General features: G+C 40.1%; 1 protein-coding gene across 1 annotated transcript in view; it reads right to left on the bottom strand.

Annotated features, from left to right (window-relative positions):
* Positions 1-361: 361 nt before the first annotated feature.
* Positions 362-19,881, bottom strand: part of PDE5A (phosphodiesterase 5A) — a 142,776-nt gene continuing 123,256 nt past the window's right edge. Inside the window, exons 15-21 of the mRNA XM_052641838.1 lie at positions 19,161-19,248; positions 15,441-15,541; positions 13,649-13,726; positions 9,303-9,366; positions 4,352-4,426; positions 2,533-2,616; positions 362-499 (exon numbers count right to left, since the gene is read on the bottom strand). Of these exons, the coding sequence (XP_052497798.1) occupies positions 362-499; positions 2,533-2,616; positions 4,352-4,426; positions 9,303-9,366; positions 13,649-13,726; positions 15,441-15,541; positions 19,161-19,248 (628 nt within the window). The remainder of the gene's footprint in view (positions 500-2,532; positions 2,617-4,351; positions 4,427-9,302; positions 9,367-13,648; positions 13,727-15,440; positions 15,542-19,160; positions 19,249-19,881) is intronic.

The following is a 19,881-nucleotide window of genomic DNA, read 5'->3' as shown; positions in this document are numbered from 1 at the left end:
CACAAAACCAATTATTTAAAATCCCCAGGAAAAAAAAAAAAAAAAACCAAAAAACCCCAAACTAGCCTCTGTGCAAGAATGCAACTTGTACCTCGCAGTACACAGAATATTACAAACAGTGCTCTTATTCACGTGCTAAGAGTGGGTGTCATTGATAATCTCAGTTCAGTGGCATAAAACAAATATACAGAAAATATGCAATAGTCCTCTAAAAACATTTCACACTACGCTGTCAAAAGTTGTGCAAAAATAAAAATACAGCAGTGGCAAAGTATACACCAAATCTGTACAGTATACAGCAAAACTAGGCATACTGCAGAAGACACCATCTGCCAACTGCAGCTCTGCATGAACAGGCCTCTCAGTTCCGCTTGGTCTGGCTGCTTTCACCATTGATCAGTGTCTTCTCCTGCTGTTCTGCAAGAGCCTGCCATTTCTGCCTGTTCTTTCTGCAGCCGTCCAGCAAAGGGAAACAGTCCTCCGACACATGGGTCAAGGCCTAAAGAAAGAAAGAAAGAGAGCTGGTGACTAGATGGCGACTGGGCTTGTCCCCAAGGCTTGTCCCCAGGCTTGTCCCAAAGCATCACATCACACACTCACTTCACAAGCAGACCCACGGCTGGGGTTCTCACAGACTGTTCTCACAGAGCTGTGATCACAGATCATTTATGAATGACTCCTCTTAAGCTATACAGACGGGCAACACATGCGGAGACCAAGAGCGTGCACATGTTTCAAGATAACATTATTAAGCAGTGAAGACAGATCTGTGTGGGACTGGCTCTGTAGAGAAATAATCCATTTGCTTTTATGTAGTACAGATGGTTCTCCCTAAGTGTTGACTTCATGGAGAGACGCTTAGTTTTTGTGATTTTCTATAAAATAATTTTATCCAATATACTTTAGATTTTTATCCAAGATTATAATAAAGAGTAAACTCTATATGGCATTATTATTTACCAACTATAGTTCCGTAAATACTTAGCTTACAAAACATTCACTGTAGATTTCTGTGTCATAGACAAACATTGACTTAAACACCCAACAGCAGGGTTAGAAATACTGTGTTACTATTCTGCAGCCATTAAAACTGTCATAGAAAACACATTTGAAACAGAAAGATGTACATTCTATTATGGATTGCAAAGAGAAATTTTTGTTAAATGAAAAATATACGAAAATGTCATAAAGAATATGCACTAAAATAACTGGTTATCACAGAGTAGTAGAATTATAAGTGATTTATCTTTTTGCTTCTCTATTATTCTGATGTTTCTGTAAGAATCTATTACTTCTGTAATAATAGTAAAAATGCCTGTCTATATCACATAGAATTTGACTGTAGATTCAAATAAAATGAATAGGAAATGTAGAAGGATGAAATTTATAAAGGGTGATTTGACTAGATTCATGGGCATGGAAAAAAAATGAAGAGACATTAGTATCTGTAGCTGAGGAACTCGTAACCCAGTCCATAAGGAAGGCATCTGTTACAGAAAGGACGACTGGAGGTGCTGGAGACGCTGCCGGGAAGATTTCTGCACAGCAGTCAACAGCCAGCTGGCCGAGAAGGGAGGGCAGAAGGAGGTGCTGGGGCCTCACACACGTTCTTTCATCCTGTTTTCTTTTGCTCTCTCTCTTGTCCCTCCCTCCTCTTTTTTTCCTCATCAGCCACAGCTTCTTTCTTCATTCATCTGATGGCTAGAACCCTGGGCCCAGGCTGAGAACTGAACTCTAAACACAGTTCTCCCACTACCTACCTAGTTGGGACAAGCATTCCATCTCCCTGGAAGATGGACGTTTCACAGATCCAATGACTGAATCTGTGAAACATCTGGATTAAAAAATTTCTAGCCTTTCTTCTGGTCTTGGCAGTCTGTGATTCCTCCTATGATAAATGTTTTTTTTCCCCCAATACTTAAACTTATGACAGTTTCCTATTTAAACTATAAAGACGAGGACAGCATCTACTTTCTGTATTTGGGGCATAACATCTAAACTAGTCAGTTGGATATGTTAGGGAGAATAATTTTAAAAACTCTAACAAGTATATGAAAGTGGGAACCTGCAATATTTTCCTAGCTGCCTTCTTATAATCCTCATAAAAATTTTCTTAACAGTAGTAAAGTCACACTATGAGAAGAAGTTAGATAACTTTTTTTTTCCTTATTTAGGCCAAAATTTAGTCTTAAAAAGCATATGCTAACATAGAATATGCAGAATATACCTCCTTTGACTGTAGCACTGGCACATACGTTTTCTCAGCATTCGCTACATGAATTTGCTGGAGCCTAGCACGCAGTAGGCACTCACTAGGTAGTTATACATCAATGAATTAACATTTTTGAGAAATAGTAAATATAAAATGTGTTCCTTGTTCAGTACAAACAGCATGTTCACTAGTAAAAGCAATGTCCTGATTATTTTACTTCTAGTTTCTTGATTAAGAAGGAAAAAATATGTCCCTGATGTTCATTGCTTCAATTTACTTCATAACACTGTCAAAAGTCTAGTAGTTTTCATAGTAAATACCTCATACAGTTGCAAGCAGATGGCATCTATGAATCCAACTTGCATACTTGGGATTTTGTTTTTTTTCTCCCGGTTCATTAGATCCTGAAAACAGAGAAATGCACATACACGGATCTGCATTTACTTAATGTGACACAAGTTGGCTCTGAAACGATGAATCCCTAGGTTAGCTGAGCAAGGCCAGATACCTGCCTACCTGCCTCTTCAACTTCTGGAGGCTCCTACCCTCCTGCACCAAACCATGCTCAAGAAGGCCCTGGCCCTCTCGCTCTCGTTCACTGGGGCTGTGACTTTCCCTGCGTGACCCCTAGAACTGATCACTGACCTCAGATCAACTGGTGACCTAGAGTTAGGCACTGACCTAGGGTCCACTGCTGACATGTATCTGGAGAACAGACACGCTTTCTAATTGTCTACTGATGTGGAATCAAACACTCTAAGCTTTGTGAAAGACGCCACTGAGGCCACAGTCGATTACAATTCAGTTCACACAGAGAGCTCTCTGAGTGAAAAGTACACAAATATCACTGTTGCTTATTCTCAGGAGCTCATGACGGCCTAAGGCAAAGCCAGCACTTCTGAGGGGAGCAAAGAGTCTGTCTCAGTGCTTGTTTAAAATGAAGCAGATTCTCTGTTAGCTGTGACCACCACTCTGCTACCCTCCATTTTCTGAGAGGATTCTGAGCTTCTAACAAGCCTATTACTGTGTGTGTGTGTGTTTAGACACTAAGTCATGTCTGACTGTTTGTGACCCCATGGACTATAGCCCACCACGCTCCTCTGTCCATGGGGTTTTCCAACCAAGAATACTGGAGCAGGTGCTCATTTCCTTTTCCAGGGGATCTTGACACAGGGATCAAACCCATGTCTCCTGCACTGCAGGAGAATTCTTTACCACTGAGCCACCAGGGAAGCCCCGACTCCTATGTCTAGGAGACTAAATAATTGCAAAAGACTAATGAGACATAGGGTGTGCCCAGATGAGGCTAAGGAGGAAAGCAGAGGCAATAGTATCAGAGGAGGGGCCTCTTGTAACCACGGCCCATTTAATGTGGGCTCAATAAATGCTCATCTGAGTAAGAGAATGACTCTATGCACCATTTCCAGGAAAAACTCATCCATTTCAGGAAAAACTTCTTCATTGGTTGAGAAGAATCTTGTATTCGAGATTCTCTACCTACCCTGAGCAAAAAATGCAGTATACAAATATTTAACAACAGCTGTTTATCAAAGTGCTGTTTGTAATAGTAAACTCTACAAACACTATACCGAACAGTAAATAATAGTTGCATCTGTTTCATGTGCGGCTTACCACGTCTTCTCAGTGGTAAAGAATCCGCCTGCCAATGCAGGAGACCCAGGAGACGTGGGTTTGATCCCTGGGTCAGGAAGATTCCCTGGAGGAGGAAATGGCAACCCACTCCAGTATTCTTGCTGGGCTAATCCCATGGACAGGGGAGCCTAGCAGTCTACAATCCATGGGGTCACAAGGAGTTGGACACGCCTGAGCATGCATGCACTATTTCATGTAACCATTATAAATGGTGTACAGGACAGAGCATCTGTCAGAATGCAAAGTGGCTTATGATATATAAATGGAAAACATCACAAAAAGCAGGTATGATCTGATAACTCAGTCTTTTCTGTCCTCTGTTATTTGCATGTTTTCTGTAGCGAACATGTTTAATTCTTCAAGTAAGAAAAAGGACTTTATAAAAAGATGAGAAATTGTCTTCCTAAAAATCTCATAGAAGCACAAAAAGGAATCTACAACAAAAACGTACATAGGTAATTCCTGCCAACAAGGTCTCATACTTACAGTGGGCTCTATGTTGAGCTCTTTTCTCTCTCTGTCTCCTTGGTCAAAAAATTCAGTGGCAACAAGTTCTGCTATCTGAAATCAATAACAGACTAAGTATGGGTAATTAAAGGCCTATTAGTCTATTCAGTAAAATAGACTTTAAATGAAGATAATAAAACCCATCAAATAACCACATCAGTAAAATTAGAATAAAGCAGTAACAGTAAATACTTGATTTCTTTTAATGTGTACCTAATCACAAAGGCTAGAGTCTGTAATCTATAATTCAGAGAGAAGAGCAATGTGTTATCTCAACCTCAGCAGTAGTGGGAAGAAAGCACTGTGTGCCCATCTGTATGCAGAGTCAGTGAGATATTAAGCACCAGTTATACCAGCTGCTGCGGGAAACACAGTATCAGGTAGGTCCTTATACTGAGGCTGATTGACATGCCTCTTAGGTTTCTTTCAGTCTACCAATTCCTCCTCTTCTCTCTTTTTAAAAAATGTCCTTATAATTTTGACTGTTGTTGAATAAACCGCGTTGTTTATCCTATAGTTTCCTGTTGTCTGGATTTTGCTGATTGTGTTTCCATAATGAAATTTAATGTTTCTCTGTTCCCTGTATTTCCATACACCAGTAATGAGATCTAGACACTTGATTCGATTGAGTTTTTCTTTTTTTTTTTGCTACGACTGTTTCTCAGGCTGTGCCATGTACTTCTGACAATGGAATGCCTGGTCGCCTCTCTTTGTGATATTAACAGTCCTTCATGAGCTTTGCCTGGATCCATTAATTTAGAGGCTGCAAAAAGGTAATATACAAAGCAATCATTCCGTTTTTCTTTATAGCTGAAATAGAATAAGTCCCCCACATCAATTTTTAGTTACCCTGAAGTATAATTTGTATAAAGGAGAAATAACTTGATTTTCTCTATTATAATTACCATTGGAAAAAAAATAATAACTCAGTTCTCAAGCATCCAACAAACATGACTAAGGAAGGTTTTATTATTTTTATTATTATTCTGAACTTTGGATTTAAACATTTTAAATGTATTTCAGTCCTTACTGATGCCCACATTGTTCCATTTTGGCAACTGAGTTGGCTTCTTTGCTCTTCTGACACGGCTTTACCAGTCTTTGATAGTTCTTGCTTTCTGCTATAACAAGATGTTCTTAGCTCATCTTGTACATTTCCTGTTTTGGAACGGGCAATCAGCCATTTCTTCATGGAGTCCTCATTCTTTTAAACTGAGGTATTTAGAAACTTCAATCAGGGCACAAGGCTCGTTCATTTCTACCAGGGTGATCGTTATTTTTAAGCCCTTTTAATGAATGGAGCTTACACAATATAAGTTCATACAGTATTTCCTATTCAAATCAGGACCACAGGATTTCTGCAAAACCTTATCCACCTTGGATCTCTATCTTTCTACTCACACTGAAAATCCTACCTCTCAACAATATCAATATAATTTCTCATTTGCTTTTACCCACATCATCCACTATGGTGACTGAATACATATACAAACTTACCCCTAATATGATGACTGAAAAACAGCTTTAATGGTTTGTTGTTGTTCTTAGTGTACATCCCACTGGAGTTACATGGTCAAGTAACGGGTTTAAATCTCCTGGAATAAAACTGTCCCCCTCAGTGTGGTTTTGCAAACAAAATCACATTGTTTCATTCTGCTTCCCAGGTTATGTGATGTTTTCAAAGTTCAACTTTATAAACACAATTTACATGGTTCCTAAGTTAAATCTACAAAACAAATACATGCAAGCAACTCTACCTTATATCTCTGTTCCCTCAATCTTATTCCCTCCTTCCCCTGTGGGAAATCCTTAACTTTTTACAGTTAATCCTGCTTTTTAAAAATATATGCAAATATAAGTACATACATTCATATTCCATCACCTTCTCAGATAAATGGTAGCATACCATACCCATTTTCTCTTCCTTGCTTTTTCTTTTTTACTTATATCTTTGTAATCACCCCATAGTAGTATACAGAAAGTGCTCCTTTCTTTTTACTGTTGCAGAGACTTCATCATATAAATAAATACTACAGTTCACTTCGTACCATATTAAGGAACACTTGGGCTATTTCTTGTCTTTGCTATTACCGAAAGCACTAAAATGAATAGCCTATGTAAATATATTTTTATATTCTTGCCAGTGTATCTTTGAGCTAAGATTCCTAGAAGTAATAGTAAATGAGTATGTGTAAGCACATACTTCCAAACAGTTAGAATATTTTGCATTTCTTGTTTTCCCACAGCTTCCCCAACAGAGTATGCTGTAAAATCTTTAAATGTTTGCCAATCAGACAGTTAAGAAATAGTGTCTTAGTGTGGTTTTTCTTTTTCCCCAATGAATTGCATAGATCATGGGTCTGTAGTCACAAATGAATGTGATTAGGTTAACACACACCCCAACCACGAAACAGTGTCTGTATCACTCAGAAGTTGCCCTCAGGCCCTTCTCTGTGAGTCACCGAACCTGCTCTGCTTCCTCCCCACTCAGCCACTATCCTCATTCCCTTCACCACTGGTTAGATTTGCCTTTTCTGGAAAGTGACATAAATGACATCACAGTATGTGTTCTTTTACATCCGGCTTCTTTCACTCAACATATACTGTTGGAGAGACTTGTCCATGTCGTTGCCTGCATCAGCGTCGGCTTCTTTCTACTGCTGAGCAGAGCGGCACTGTGTGAGGCAGTGTGCTGCAATACACTTATCCGCTCTCCTGTTGACGGACATTTGGATGTTTCTAGTTTCTGACTATGAGGAGTAATGCTGTTATGAGATTCTGGACAAGTCCTTTTGTGTCAGTACAGTTTTAATTTGCTTCTTTCCTTGTGATTGAGGTTCTGAGGTCTTTTTAAATGAGTAAGAGCCATTCGCATTTCTTTCTCTATCAACTTTTTGTTCAAATCTTGGCCCATTTTTTTCAGTAGGATTGTTAGCTGTTTTCTTTATGTTTAAGAAGTTCTTTGATATTATGGATATTAGCTATCAGATAAAAGTTGCAAATATTTTTACCTGTTCCTCATTGTTTGGAGAAGGCAATGGCACCCCACTCCAGTACTGTTGCCTGGAAAATCCCATGGATGGAGGAGCCTGGTGGGCTGCAGTCCATGGGGTTGGTAAGAGGCAGACATGACTGAGCGACTTCATTTTCACTTTTACTTTCATGCACTGGAGAAGGAAATGGCAACCCACTCCAGTTTCTTGCCTGGAGAATCCCAGGGACGGGGGAGCCTGGTGGGCTGCAGTCTATGGGGTCGCACAGAGTCGGACATGACTGAAGCGACTTAGCAGCAGCAGCATTGTCTGTTTTTGCTTATTGTGTCTTTGTCATGCAAAAAAGTTTTCTTAATTTTTTATTTTCATGTAATCAAATTTGTCAGTCTTTATTGTTTCTGCATGTGGAGCCGTAATTAGGAAAGTTTTCTCACTCCTCAGTTATAAAAGAATCCACAAATGTTTTTACTTAGTACTTGTATGGTTTAATTCTCTACACTGAGCACTATGCCCCATTTGGAATTTAAGTATGCAGAATAGATCCAGTTTCATCTTTTGCCATCTGGCTTTGGAAGATGGGAAAACCATCCTAACATTATTTAGTAAAGTTCGTCTTTCCCCTAGTTATTTGAAATGCTGTCTTAATTATGTAAATGTTCTATGCAGTTCTCAGTGTCCTATTGTGTTCCATGGGTCTGATACCCATTCCAAACTGTTTTAATTATAGAGGCTTTATAGTGCTGGTTTTTATCTGGACCCCAGCTTCACTGCTGTCTGTTTTCAGAGTTTGATTCAAAAGAAAGAGAAAGAAAGAAATTCTTTCCTCTTCCATTCTCTTTCCTGTTTTGAAGTGGGCGTGTAGTGTTACTAATCATGGAGCAGGAAGGGCTGTAGAGACATCTCTTGCGTGCTTATGGCATGGCGGCTTCGGCGCCTGGAGAGCGCACTCCTGGTCTTGTCAGCACGTGGTTCAGAAGATGAGCCTGTCATTCCTGGGCTCCATAACTATGTATCCCACAGTCATGACCAACAGCAGCTGTCGATAGCCTCAGGTAGGACACTTAGGATCGAAAATGCAGCCTCAGAAAGCAAGCACAATACACCCAGCATCGCATGTATGCCCCACCCCCCCTTATATTCAGCCTAGGGCCTTTATGCCTCAGCACCATGTTACGGCAGTGACTTATTTAGAGAGACGATATATTTCTAGCCACCTGACCCCAGGCTCTAATCAGCACCTTCGGCATATCTTATATCAACATGTCCTATATTTATGAGCACCAGAAATGTTTAAGTTCTACTTGTTAATGCCTATTTAGAGTTGAAGTACAGCCTAATAGGCTAACCATAAGAAAACAGAGTTTGTGTCTTCTAATTATTAAGACCATTAGAGGGATGTGCTTAAAAAAAAGAAAACCGAGCTAGAAACTACTGGAATTAAACTTTATCAACAGCTAGATTTTTGCTGTGTTAATATTATTAAGTCATAACAAGTGTTCTAAAAAAGAAAAGTGTTTATGTCCAATTGTCTGCTTTTAATACTACTTAAAATTTAGATAAAAAGTTTCCCAAATACTTTAAAAGCTACATTTAAGAGTAAAGATTTTTTAGACTTTGACTTTAAAAAAATTATTTATTTATTTTAATTGGAGGCTAATTACTTTACAGTATTGTAATGGTTTTTGCCATACATTGACATGAATCTGCCATGGGTGTACACGTGTTCCCCATCCTGAACCCCCCCCCCCCCACCTCCCTCCCCATCCCACCCCTCTGGGTCATCCCAGTGCACCAGCCCTGAGCACCCTGTATCATGCATCGAACCTGGACTGGCGACTGTTTCACATATGGTAATATACATGTTTCAGTGCTATTCTCTCAAATCATCACATACTTTGACTTTTCAATTACTACTTTTTCATCACTAAACAACATACCCGTTGTTGAATAGGCCAGGGTTTTGTAATTGCAGAAAGATCACAAGCTGTCATCAGCATCGCTCTGTTAAGGAAAAAGAGGTCCAATACTCCTGTTTACCTTTATGTGACTATAAACCCTAGTAAATAGTTAGTTATAATAAAAAGTTAAATTAAAACCCCATAAACTACAGAGATGGCAGTTTACAAAGACTAAAGAAACAGAAATAGAATTTATATAGAAGCAGAACTGATACAATGGTATCACAGCATCAGTTGTTTTGGTTACCCAGTGAACCACTGGAATTTGCCCTCAAACTGCCTTGTTGTATCTCCAGATTAGCAGAAGGAGAGAAATTACTAACCTGTGAGCAAAAACGTGCCTGCTATTATTATTTTTTTTCACTTTGGCCTTCCATTCTCAGTGACAGTATGGTGAAAACACATTGATTACTAATAATTATCTGTGAAACATCATCAGCTATCCTATTGATACAACCTCCATGACAACAAGAACTGTGCTGGGTCATCCTATTTCACTCAACACACGTCGTGGCTCCTATGTGAAAAGTCTTTAAATTATTAAACAGTACCTGCTGGAGAGAAGAGGGAAATGAAAGGATATGGTGCTCTTTACCCCTTCTCTTGTTAGAGAAGTTGAAAATCATGTTGGACTCTGGAGGCTGTGACAAGGTGCTCTAGACCTCAGTACTGTGACTACTGTATGAAAATGGTTTCTCTTTGGTGTAGTGACTTTCCATGTCAGGTCTAAATACCTGCCATCGAATTCTTTCAATCTGTTTGAGGACATAGGCAAAAAGGTCATCACTGTCACATATAGAAACACTCAAGGTAAAGGACTGCGTCACTTGTACCTCTAGGGACAATCTAAATAAAAGTACATCTTCCCTAACCACATTAGACCACAAAGAAAAGAGTTTTTGGCCTCAGACTGTCTTATACCAGCTCTTATCTCAGGTAATGAGTACACCAGAGAAATGTTTAATCATGAAGGATTTCAATAATGCTTGCCAATGCAAACTGTCTCCCCCAAAGAAGACCATGCAGTGTCTGGATAAGCTTAAGTACAATCTGGACAGTGAAGAGTGGAAGAGGCAGCCTGAGTGCTAGGTGCACTGCGTGCTTCTCTGCAAGAGGCTAGAAGTTGGGAGAGCTCAGCAGTGAAGGCGGTGGCACAGACTTGGAGCTGAGGTTGGATTCCATTTTTGTCACTGGGAAAAACTGGCCACAGATTGCAGCAGTGTGTGTGCGTTTCCAAGGCACTGCTCTAAAAGCATGTTGAGTCTCTTACATGAGGCATGACACCTGTATGAACAGACAGCTGGACGTGTGTATGTTTGTTTGCATGTGAAGTGATGCCTGTCTATCTACAGAGATGTCAGTTATAAAACTGTAACAGAGCACTATCCTCAGTCTTTTACTACTTCTGTCTTTATTACTCACGCTTGGTTCTTTTTTATTGGTCTAGTTCTTGTCATGGAAAAGGCAGTGACAGTGATAGCAAAGGATGGGAGGGAGGGAAAGGGAAAACAGGTGAGAAAAACAGAACCCTGAAGCTGTGACTCCACAACTAACACCAAAAAGAGATGTCCTGTTCATCACAGGGGACTGGAATGTAAAAGTAGGAAGTCAGGGGATATCTGGAATACCAGGCAAGTTTGGCATTAGAGTACAAAATGAAGCAGGGCAAAGGCTAACAGAGTTTTCCCAAGAGAATGTACTGGTCAGAGCAAACACCCTCTTTCAGCAACACGAGACAGCTGTACACATGGACATCACCAGATGGTCAATAACAAAATCAGACTGATTATATTCTTTGCAGCCCAAGATGAAGCAGCTCTATACAGTCAGCAAAAACAAGACCAGGAGCTGACTGTGGCTCAGATCATGAACTCCTTATTGCAAAATTCAGATTTAAATTGAAGAAAGTAGGGAAAACCATTAGACCATTCACGTATGACCTAAATCAAATCCCTCACCATTCATTATATAGCAGAGGTAACAAGTAGACTCAGGGATTAGATCTGATAGAGTGCTTGAAGAACTATGGACGGAGGTTCGTAACACTGTACAGGAGGCAGTGATCCAAACCACCCCCCAAAAAAAGAAATGCAAAGGCAAAATGGCTGTCTGAGGAGGCCTTACAAATAGCTGAGAGAAGAAAAGAAGCGAAAGGCAAAGGAGAAAAGGAAAGATAAACCCATCTGAATGCAGAGTTCCAAAGAACAGCAAGGAGAAATAAGAAAGCTTTCCTCAGTGATGAATGCAAAGAAATAGAGAAAAACAACAGAATTCGAAAGACTAGAGATCTCTTCAAGAAAATTAGAGACACCAAGGTAACATTTCATGCAAAGAGGGGCTCGATAAAGGACAGAAATGGTCTGGACCTAACAGAAGCAGAAGATATTAAGAAGAGGTGGCAAGAATACACAGAAGAACTATACAAAAAAGATCTTAATGACCCAGATAACCACAACAGTGTGATCATTCACCCGAAGACAGACATCCTGGAGTGTGAAGTCAAGTGGGCCTTAGGAAGCATCACTATGGACAAAGCTAGTGGAGGTGACGGAATTCCAGTGGAGCTATTTCAAATCCCAAATGATGATGCTGTGAATGTACTTCACTCAGTATGCCAACAAATTTGGAAAACTCAGCAGTGGCCACAGGACTGGAAAAGGTCAGTTTTCATTCCAATCCCAAAGAAAGACAATGCCAAAGAATGTTCAAAGTACTGCACAATTGCACTCATCTCACATGCTAGTAAAGTAATGCTCAAAATTCTCCATGCCAGGCTTCAACAGTATGTGAACCAAGAACGTCCAGATGTTCAAGCTGGATTTAGAAAAGGCAGAGGAACCAGAGATCAAATTGCCAACATCTGTTGGATCATAGAAAAAGCAAGAGACTTCCAGAAAAACAACTACTTCTGCTTAATTGACTACTAAGGCATTCTGCTAAAGCCTTTGACTGTGTGATCACAACAAACTGTGGAAAATTCTTCAGGAGATGGGAATACCAGACCACCTACCTGCAGGTCCAGAAGCAACAGTTAAAAAGGGACATGGAACCACAGACTGGTTCCAAAGTTGGAAGACTGTATATTGTAACCCTACTTATTTAACTTATATGCAGAGAATATCATGCGAAATGCTGGGCTGGATAAAGCAAGCTGGAACCAAGATTGCTGGGAGAAATATCAATAACCTCAGATATACAGATGACACCACCCTTATGGCAGAAAGCAAAGAGGAACTAAAGAGCCTCTTGATGAAGATGAAAGAGGAGAGTGAAAAAGCTGGCTTAAAACACAACATTCAAAAAATGAAGATCATGGCATCCAGTCCTGTCACTTCATGGCAAATAGATGGGGAAACAATGCAAACAGTGAAAGACTTTATTTTGGGGGGCTCCAAAATCACTGCAGATGGTGACTGCAGCCATGAAATTAAAAGACTTTTGCTCCTTGAAAGAAAAGCTATGACAAACCTACATAGCATATTAAAAAGCAGAGATATTACTTTGCCAACAAAAGTCCATTCAGTCAAAGCTATGTTTTTTTTCCAGTAGTGTATGGATGTGAGAGTTGGACTATAAAGAAAGCTGAGCGCCGAAGAATTGATGCTTTTGAACTGTGGTGCTGGAGAAGACTCTTGAGAGTCCCTTGGACTGCAAGGAGATCCAACCAGTCCATCCTAAAGGTAATCAGTCCTGGGTGTTCATTGGAAAGACTGATGTTGAAGCTGAAGCTACAATACTTTGGCCACCTGATGTGAAGAGCTGACTCACTGGAAAAGACCCTGATGCTGGGAAGGATTGAAGGCAGGAGGAGGGGATGACGGAGCATGAGATGGTTGGATGGCATCACTGACTCGATGGACAGGAGTTTGGGCCAGCTCTGGCAGTTGGTGATGGACAGAGAGGCCTGGCGTGCAGTCATGGGGTCACGAAGAGTCAGACACAACGGAGCAGCCAACTGAACTGAAGGTCTGACTGCTGCTCTGCCATCACGTAAGAGAAGTAGACACTTCACAGTCGTGTTCTTGCTCCAGCAATCTTCAGGATGCTATTTTTAGGTCTTCCAGTCAAAAGAACTGTGAGTGTGAACAAGGGAACCCTACAGCCTTGTATGACACTCCACCACATTGAAAGGTCCTTCTAGGACAAAAAGAATATTCTTTTGAATTTGCAAATGCATTTATTTTCAAGTAAATACTTATATTTAGCCCTTTGTATAACATCTGTAAGAATTCTGACAGCCTCTAAGATCATCACATTGTAACAAATAACTGCAATAAAATTAACTGGATAGAAAAACCAGCTTTAAGGATAGTAATCCTACTTACAAAAACAACTCCTTTTGATGAGGATCTTCCAAATTGAATTGATTTTTTCTTATAAGTTCAAAAAATTCTCCTCGTCTCCTTTAAAATAAAGAAAAATTTTGGTAGTTATGACGAGTCCCCTAAGCTCTTATCCTTTTGGTCAACAAAGACACATCAAGTAAAATTTCAGGGAAAAGAATCTCTAATGGTTTTTCTCATATAAGAATCTTATATTGTTACATGTATTCTTATATATCAGAATATATAATCCAATATAAGAATCATATAAAAATCTTGAATACCTTACTTTCCTCCCTTCTACTATATTCTTTGCCTGAAATATTAAATCTTAACTCACTTTTAACTAAGGTCACAAGTAATGGAAATTTCAATTCTTGAATATAATTTAAGAAAATGAAACAATGTGAGTTAAAAATCTGATGCTGAGAATGATTTTTAGAAATTCTGCATATGGTGCAAGATCTCTATGGTTTCAATTTAATTTCATACGTCTCATTCACATAATTTTTTACTCTATACCAAAATATATGTCAGTATAAAGCTGTGAAGTTCTTCTGAAGCAAAGAAAGACCAGTATAAACTGATGTTTGCTCACTGTATAGTGAACACCTCCATGTACTCAACATTGATAAGCATCTTGGAAAACTGCAAGACAGGAGTTCTTTTCATAACATTTAAACCAGTCAATGTCATGGGACACTCATAAGAGAAACTTGAATAACAAAACTGCCTGTCTGTGACTGAATACCAAGATGAAAAGAGGTTTCAGAAGGATCCAGAGGGGAGACCCGTGTGGCTTGAAAAGGTCAGAAAGTCTTTGTGGTTTCAGGTACTTTTCAAATTATTGGTAACTTGACAGTCTTTATCCTGTAGTCATTTTGAGCTGAAATTTACTATATATATATATATATATATTACCCTAATTAACTTTAAAGTGCTCCAAAGTCCAAGGAAACAGACTCTTCTAGACATAAGTTACTTTTAGATGTACAGTAGTGGCTATCTAGTATGAGGTTTTGTGTGTCTTCTGTTTGCTTTTAGTTCTCAAGAGTGGCTAAAACCGCAGTGTGCATCTGCGTACAGCTGGGGAGAGGCCCTTGCTCCCAGGAAATCCCGTGAGCGTGACTGCCCCTCTGCCTTCACCCCCACACATGCAGCAGAGCGCTTGGTCTCTGTGTGGGAAACAAGCGGCTGCCCAGACCCAGCAACGGCGTCCCTTTCTTTTAGAAAGTAAGTTTAGTTATGCAGACACACACCTACAGCACCGACACACTCTCATGCATGCTTTGATTCTGAAGTCGTTCACTTCATTAATTATAAGGGTCTACATTAATACTCTTCCGCCAAAATCCAATAAAAAGAAACAAGATTTACTTGTTTGGCACTCAGCTCCTTTTCCTGCCCACATGGGCTTAGATAACAGTTTAAGGGACTGTGAAATGGTCAGAAGTTGGGGGAGTGAGGGACAGAAGGAAAAGCAGGTGCCCTTTATAGAGGGCGTTATTATATTCTTTAGACTGGCCAGCCAAGCTTAGAATGACCTTGAGATGGTCATCTGCTTTGTGCAGAGCTTCAAAGACAAACGTCAGAAGTAATTCTGTATTCTGTCATTTCTAGCATTAAGCAGACTTTTCTGGCTTCCTTGTTTAACAAACTGCTCCACAGTCTGATAAACAGCTTTGCCAGGACATTGGTTCTTATAATCTAAAAATATCCCAATGGCGATTTTTAAAGTTGGAAGCTGTGCAGACACATCCGAAATCTATCTATCAAGATATTTCTTAAAACTTACTTTATGTACAGTGCTAGGTCTGTAGCTAAAATAGCTTGCTTGATTATCTTCAGCGTGGTCTTATATTCTTCAATGGAGAGGCCACTGAGAATCTGATTGCCCTTTATAAAAAAGAAAACCATCATAAGCTCTCCACTTGGAGACACTGCTGCTAAGAACAAAATCTGAAAATACAGTCACATCTCTTACACACATTCTAAACTCAGGAAGACAGAGGACACCTACTTACATAAGTCAATACTGTGAAGTCATGTTTCCCCTTGATGCACCCACCCTACCACCTTGTCATTTGAGGAAAACACAGCTTCATGATGGTTCATTGACCAAAATAAGCATGTTTTTCCAACTCTTGTACTTCTTGGCTTTAGTCCAGGTCCAAAAGTTAATGACTATATACCTTTTTCCTTTGGGCAAGTTAACTGCTAAATCTGACAGCAAGTAAAACTTTGAAAAATCAAAATCTATATTAATAGATATGAAGAACTGTAAATGATTATTTTAAAAATCATTTCTCTGGCTTCTATAACAAATCCAATAACATTTCTGGTGCAGGTTTATATTTTTTAACTTCTTATTGGGCATAGTGTTTATTCTTAGGAACATGTGCGGTATAGATGGGTAGCGGGCATGAGCAATGTGTGCTTCCTCAAGAAAGGAAGAGTTTGAAACATCTATAAGGAGAATCTCAAAGATGGCTAATCCATGTGCAAATTATCTTAAGTTTTTGCTATGTAGCCATTTTTAAAATTTCTTGCCTGTAATTTAAATCACAGTGACTCACTGATCTTGAACTAAGTAAAACATACTTTGGCTACTCAGACTATACTCAAAACAACATCTGTAAATTGAGTCAGATGTGCTTCCTAAACCTTAGCACTGAGGGGAAAAAACCCAGAAGCTTAGAAATAGGACATGGAGGCAAAGGATTTGCTCTGAAAAGAGAAAACTGCTGAGCTGGGGTCAGACATTGGTTAGAGGATAACTAGTTGCCAAAATTGTGATATACGTCTAATTAATAATCTATTATTATGCAAGAAATACTAGTTTTAAATGTAAATCACTTTAGATTCTGGACAAAACAGTACTGTTCAGAAGATAGCTTCTGATACTTTTATTTAATATAAGACTATGTTAAATGAAAAAGGAGAAATGTCTTTTGGTATTATACTTTAATTTTCCCTTCCACGAGCAAAAGCTATAAATTCTTATGTATTGGTGTTTACAAAGACAGAATGTAGAGATGGGTGTTATAAAATGAGGCCAGCCATATATACAGCAAGATTCCTTTTATGTTATATTACATAGTAAGTTATGTCATCTGATAACAGAGAGCAGTGTGATAGGAATACTGTACAATATGCTTTCTAAGAAAAAGGTTAAGCACATTTTCTTCAAAACTAAAACAGGATATTAAAAATGAAGTTTGAGCTGAAGGGCAAAGACAGCAAACTCCAATGAAGGTACAGATGTTTCTGCTATAATTCAACATAGACATTCCTGACAAGTCTCAGTTCAGAAAAACCACACACTAAAAAAATAACACGGTGTATGGGAAAAACAGTACTGGGGGAGACCACTCAAAGCCTATGCAACTTTTAAACCAGAGCAAAAAACAAACCAAGATTTAGGACATCTGAAGGTAACTTGGACAGGCCAGGCTCACAAGTCTGGCAGCTGCCTCTGAGGACATTAACGCAGCACAGAAACAGCGGAATGGAAATGCTGGTTTATGGAGGCCCGGGGCAGTGCAGATAGAACTGGCCCGCGGAGACAGTGGGGCTGTATCACGAGAGGCACTGGGGGATGCGCAGCCCCCTCCTCCCCACAGCCCAGCGCGGTCCAGGGCGAGGGCGTGCCTCTGGGGCCAAGTGCCCATTTCCAGTACTCCTATAATAACGGAAAGGGCTGCACGGGCAGGAGCCAAGCAGAGCGTTTCTTCCTTTCTTGCTGAAGGCTGAAATTCAGCTCCCATAATTCTGACACCTAACCCAAGAGAACTTGTGCACGAAACAGTACAATTTGTACATTTTAGCGACATCATCCCCCTACCTCCCACTCACATACTAATTCTCGTTAAAAGTCACATCTGTAGCAGACAGTCTGCACTAGAGCACGTGCAGAATTTACAAGGAGGTGCCAGCACTGGCCACATAACTCTTAGCCCTTCACCCACACTGAGAGGCAGGACTGCATTCCTCCTCCCTCAAGTAAGAGAGAGCAGCCTGCAGTCACTGTGTGTCTCCTGGAGTTGGGTGGGAGGGTGGGGACTACAGTGCACGCGTGTCTGATTCCCGTCTGGAAAATTGAAAAGGCAAGACCCAGGCTGGCCAGATCCTCTGATTGAGCAGGAGGGAGAGGTTGCTTCCATTCAGGATGGGCTGCCTCTTCTGAGTTTTGGATGCATTAGGTCTCTTGAAGTCCTGTCCTTTTCAAGAGGACCACAAGGAGGGCCAAGGAACCTCAGCAGAAAGGAGAGGAAAGTCACTACTCAGAGTTCCAGGAGCTGAGGAGGAAGTCATCAGGCAATACACTGGAGAGAGGTGACTACGCGTATTACAGGGGACGACAGTGGAAAAGCCCACAGTTAGGGTGCATGGGCACGATCATGGACTTACTCATAAGAACAGAACTTGTTTTAGACACCTATGAGGCGCAGAGAGGGGGACAGGCGTAAGAGCACCAGTCTGCTGAGTGTTCTGGGCCCTCTTCTTTCCTGTTCTCCAGGACGTGGGGACTTGGGGTGAGGAAGGAGTCAAAAGAAGCCTAAGGAGGGACGAAAGAGGCCAGCCGGGGGCAGAAAAAGAGGACCTGAAGCTTTAAATCAGGTCCAGAATCTGTACTATCCCACAGGACTGGACGTTCTGGTTTCTAACTTGAAAACCATGCTGTATTTTGTGATGTAAAGCAGTAACTAGAAAGCTTTTACTTAAAAAGAGTCACCACAAAAGTCATAAGCCTCTTAAGTTTTCTAGGGCTCAGGGAAGAACGAACCCAGCGGGCAAATGTAAAGAGATGGAGACAAAATTGCTTTAAAATGATGTACCACGCGTTGTGTTTTTTCAACATAAGAGTCTACAACTTTCTTTTTTTTTCTCATGGTAAAGGTAATGTGTCCATACAATGGATAATGCGAATGATGGACAAATCCGAATCAGAAAATAAAAAAGCTAATAATTTAAGTAGACAGAGACAGCCATTGTGAAAATTTTGGTGTATATCATTTTAATATTTTCCTTAACATAAATATGACTGGCATAGCATATCACATGCTTTCTTACAATGATATTCATTTAGCCAGTATTGAATAACTTTATTCCTTAACAGAAATGTTGATTAGTGGTCAGAAGTTTCAATAAAAAGAGGAAAAGGTATTGCCTGTGAAAGACATTTGAGAGCAGTATAAACCACATCATTTGACAAAAACAAAAACAGAACTAACAGAGAGCCATAAAATACCAGTTTTGTTTGTTTCTACTTTGCAATAACCAAACTGAGGTAAGGAACCAGTTTTCCCTTATCAGGCAACATTAAGACAGTTTTGGTTTCTAGAGAAGTAAGGCTGTGGAGATCTCAAAATTGTTTTGGCTTTGCCTTTCTTACCCAAAAAGGAATAAAGCGTGCTCAAGAATTTATGATGCTGGGAATAAATCCAAAACTAAAAATAAAACTGAATTTATACACTCCCCTTTGAAAGTCCAGAACCATAAATCAGGGACTTACAGGACTGTTAAGGATCATCAGGCACTGATCAAAATGGTGATGCTCCATGATTGAATGGCAGTAGAGCTGAGCGAGTGGGTGTTCACTTCTGAAACATGGCAGAAGGAAGAGAGACAAAGTTTAAAAGATGACCAGTTTCCCCAGCATACCAGTTATCAGTTTCTTCTTGTTACTGGTTAACTGAAAAAGAGGCGACGTCATAAAAATTAATCCAACAATTGTCTCTCCTTCTGCTGGAAAGAGTGAGGTCATCTCTGGGAAATACATGTCAAGAGTCAAATGGTTTTCAAATATCAATGTTAACTGCTCCCCCTTCAAAGTACGAACAATTTCATTGGTTTTACTATTTATTAAAATAATAATAGTAGAAGGAATAAGACAAAGGATTACTCTCTCTACACATGGAAAAAAAACAACTCTGAGACAGCTGTACCAACAATACTTTACAATTTCAAAAGTGCAATTGCTTGAAAATCTGAAATACCAATTTCCATGTAAGTCTTTGTTCTGAAATAAGGCTGAAGGTCAGCGTCTCTGTGCACGTGCCTGTGAGAGCTGTGGGTGGTGAGAAGCAAGGGAAAGGGGAGCAGTGGGTGCACGTCTACCCCCCCGGAGGCGGGAAGGAGACAGCTAAGTCGGAAAAAGCCCCTGTGGGTGCCGCTTGTTGCAGTGCAGGACTCGGTGCTGAACTTGGGGAGAACGGTAGAGACCATCTGGCCAA

Source organism: Budorcas taxicolor, chromosome 6 (assembly GCF_023091745.1).
Source record: "Budorcas taxicolor isolate Tak-1 chromosome 6, Takin1.1, whole genome shotgun sequence".
In the NCBI taxonomy this organism is placed as follows: domain Eukaryota; kingdom Metazoa; phylum Chordata; class Mammalia; order Artiodactyla; family Bovidae; genus Budorcas; species Budorcas taxicolor.
The sequence above is the reverse complement of the archived record's forward strand: the minus strand, read 5'-3'. Positions and strand labels throughout refer to the sequence as shown.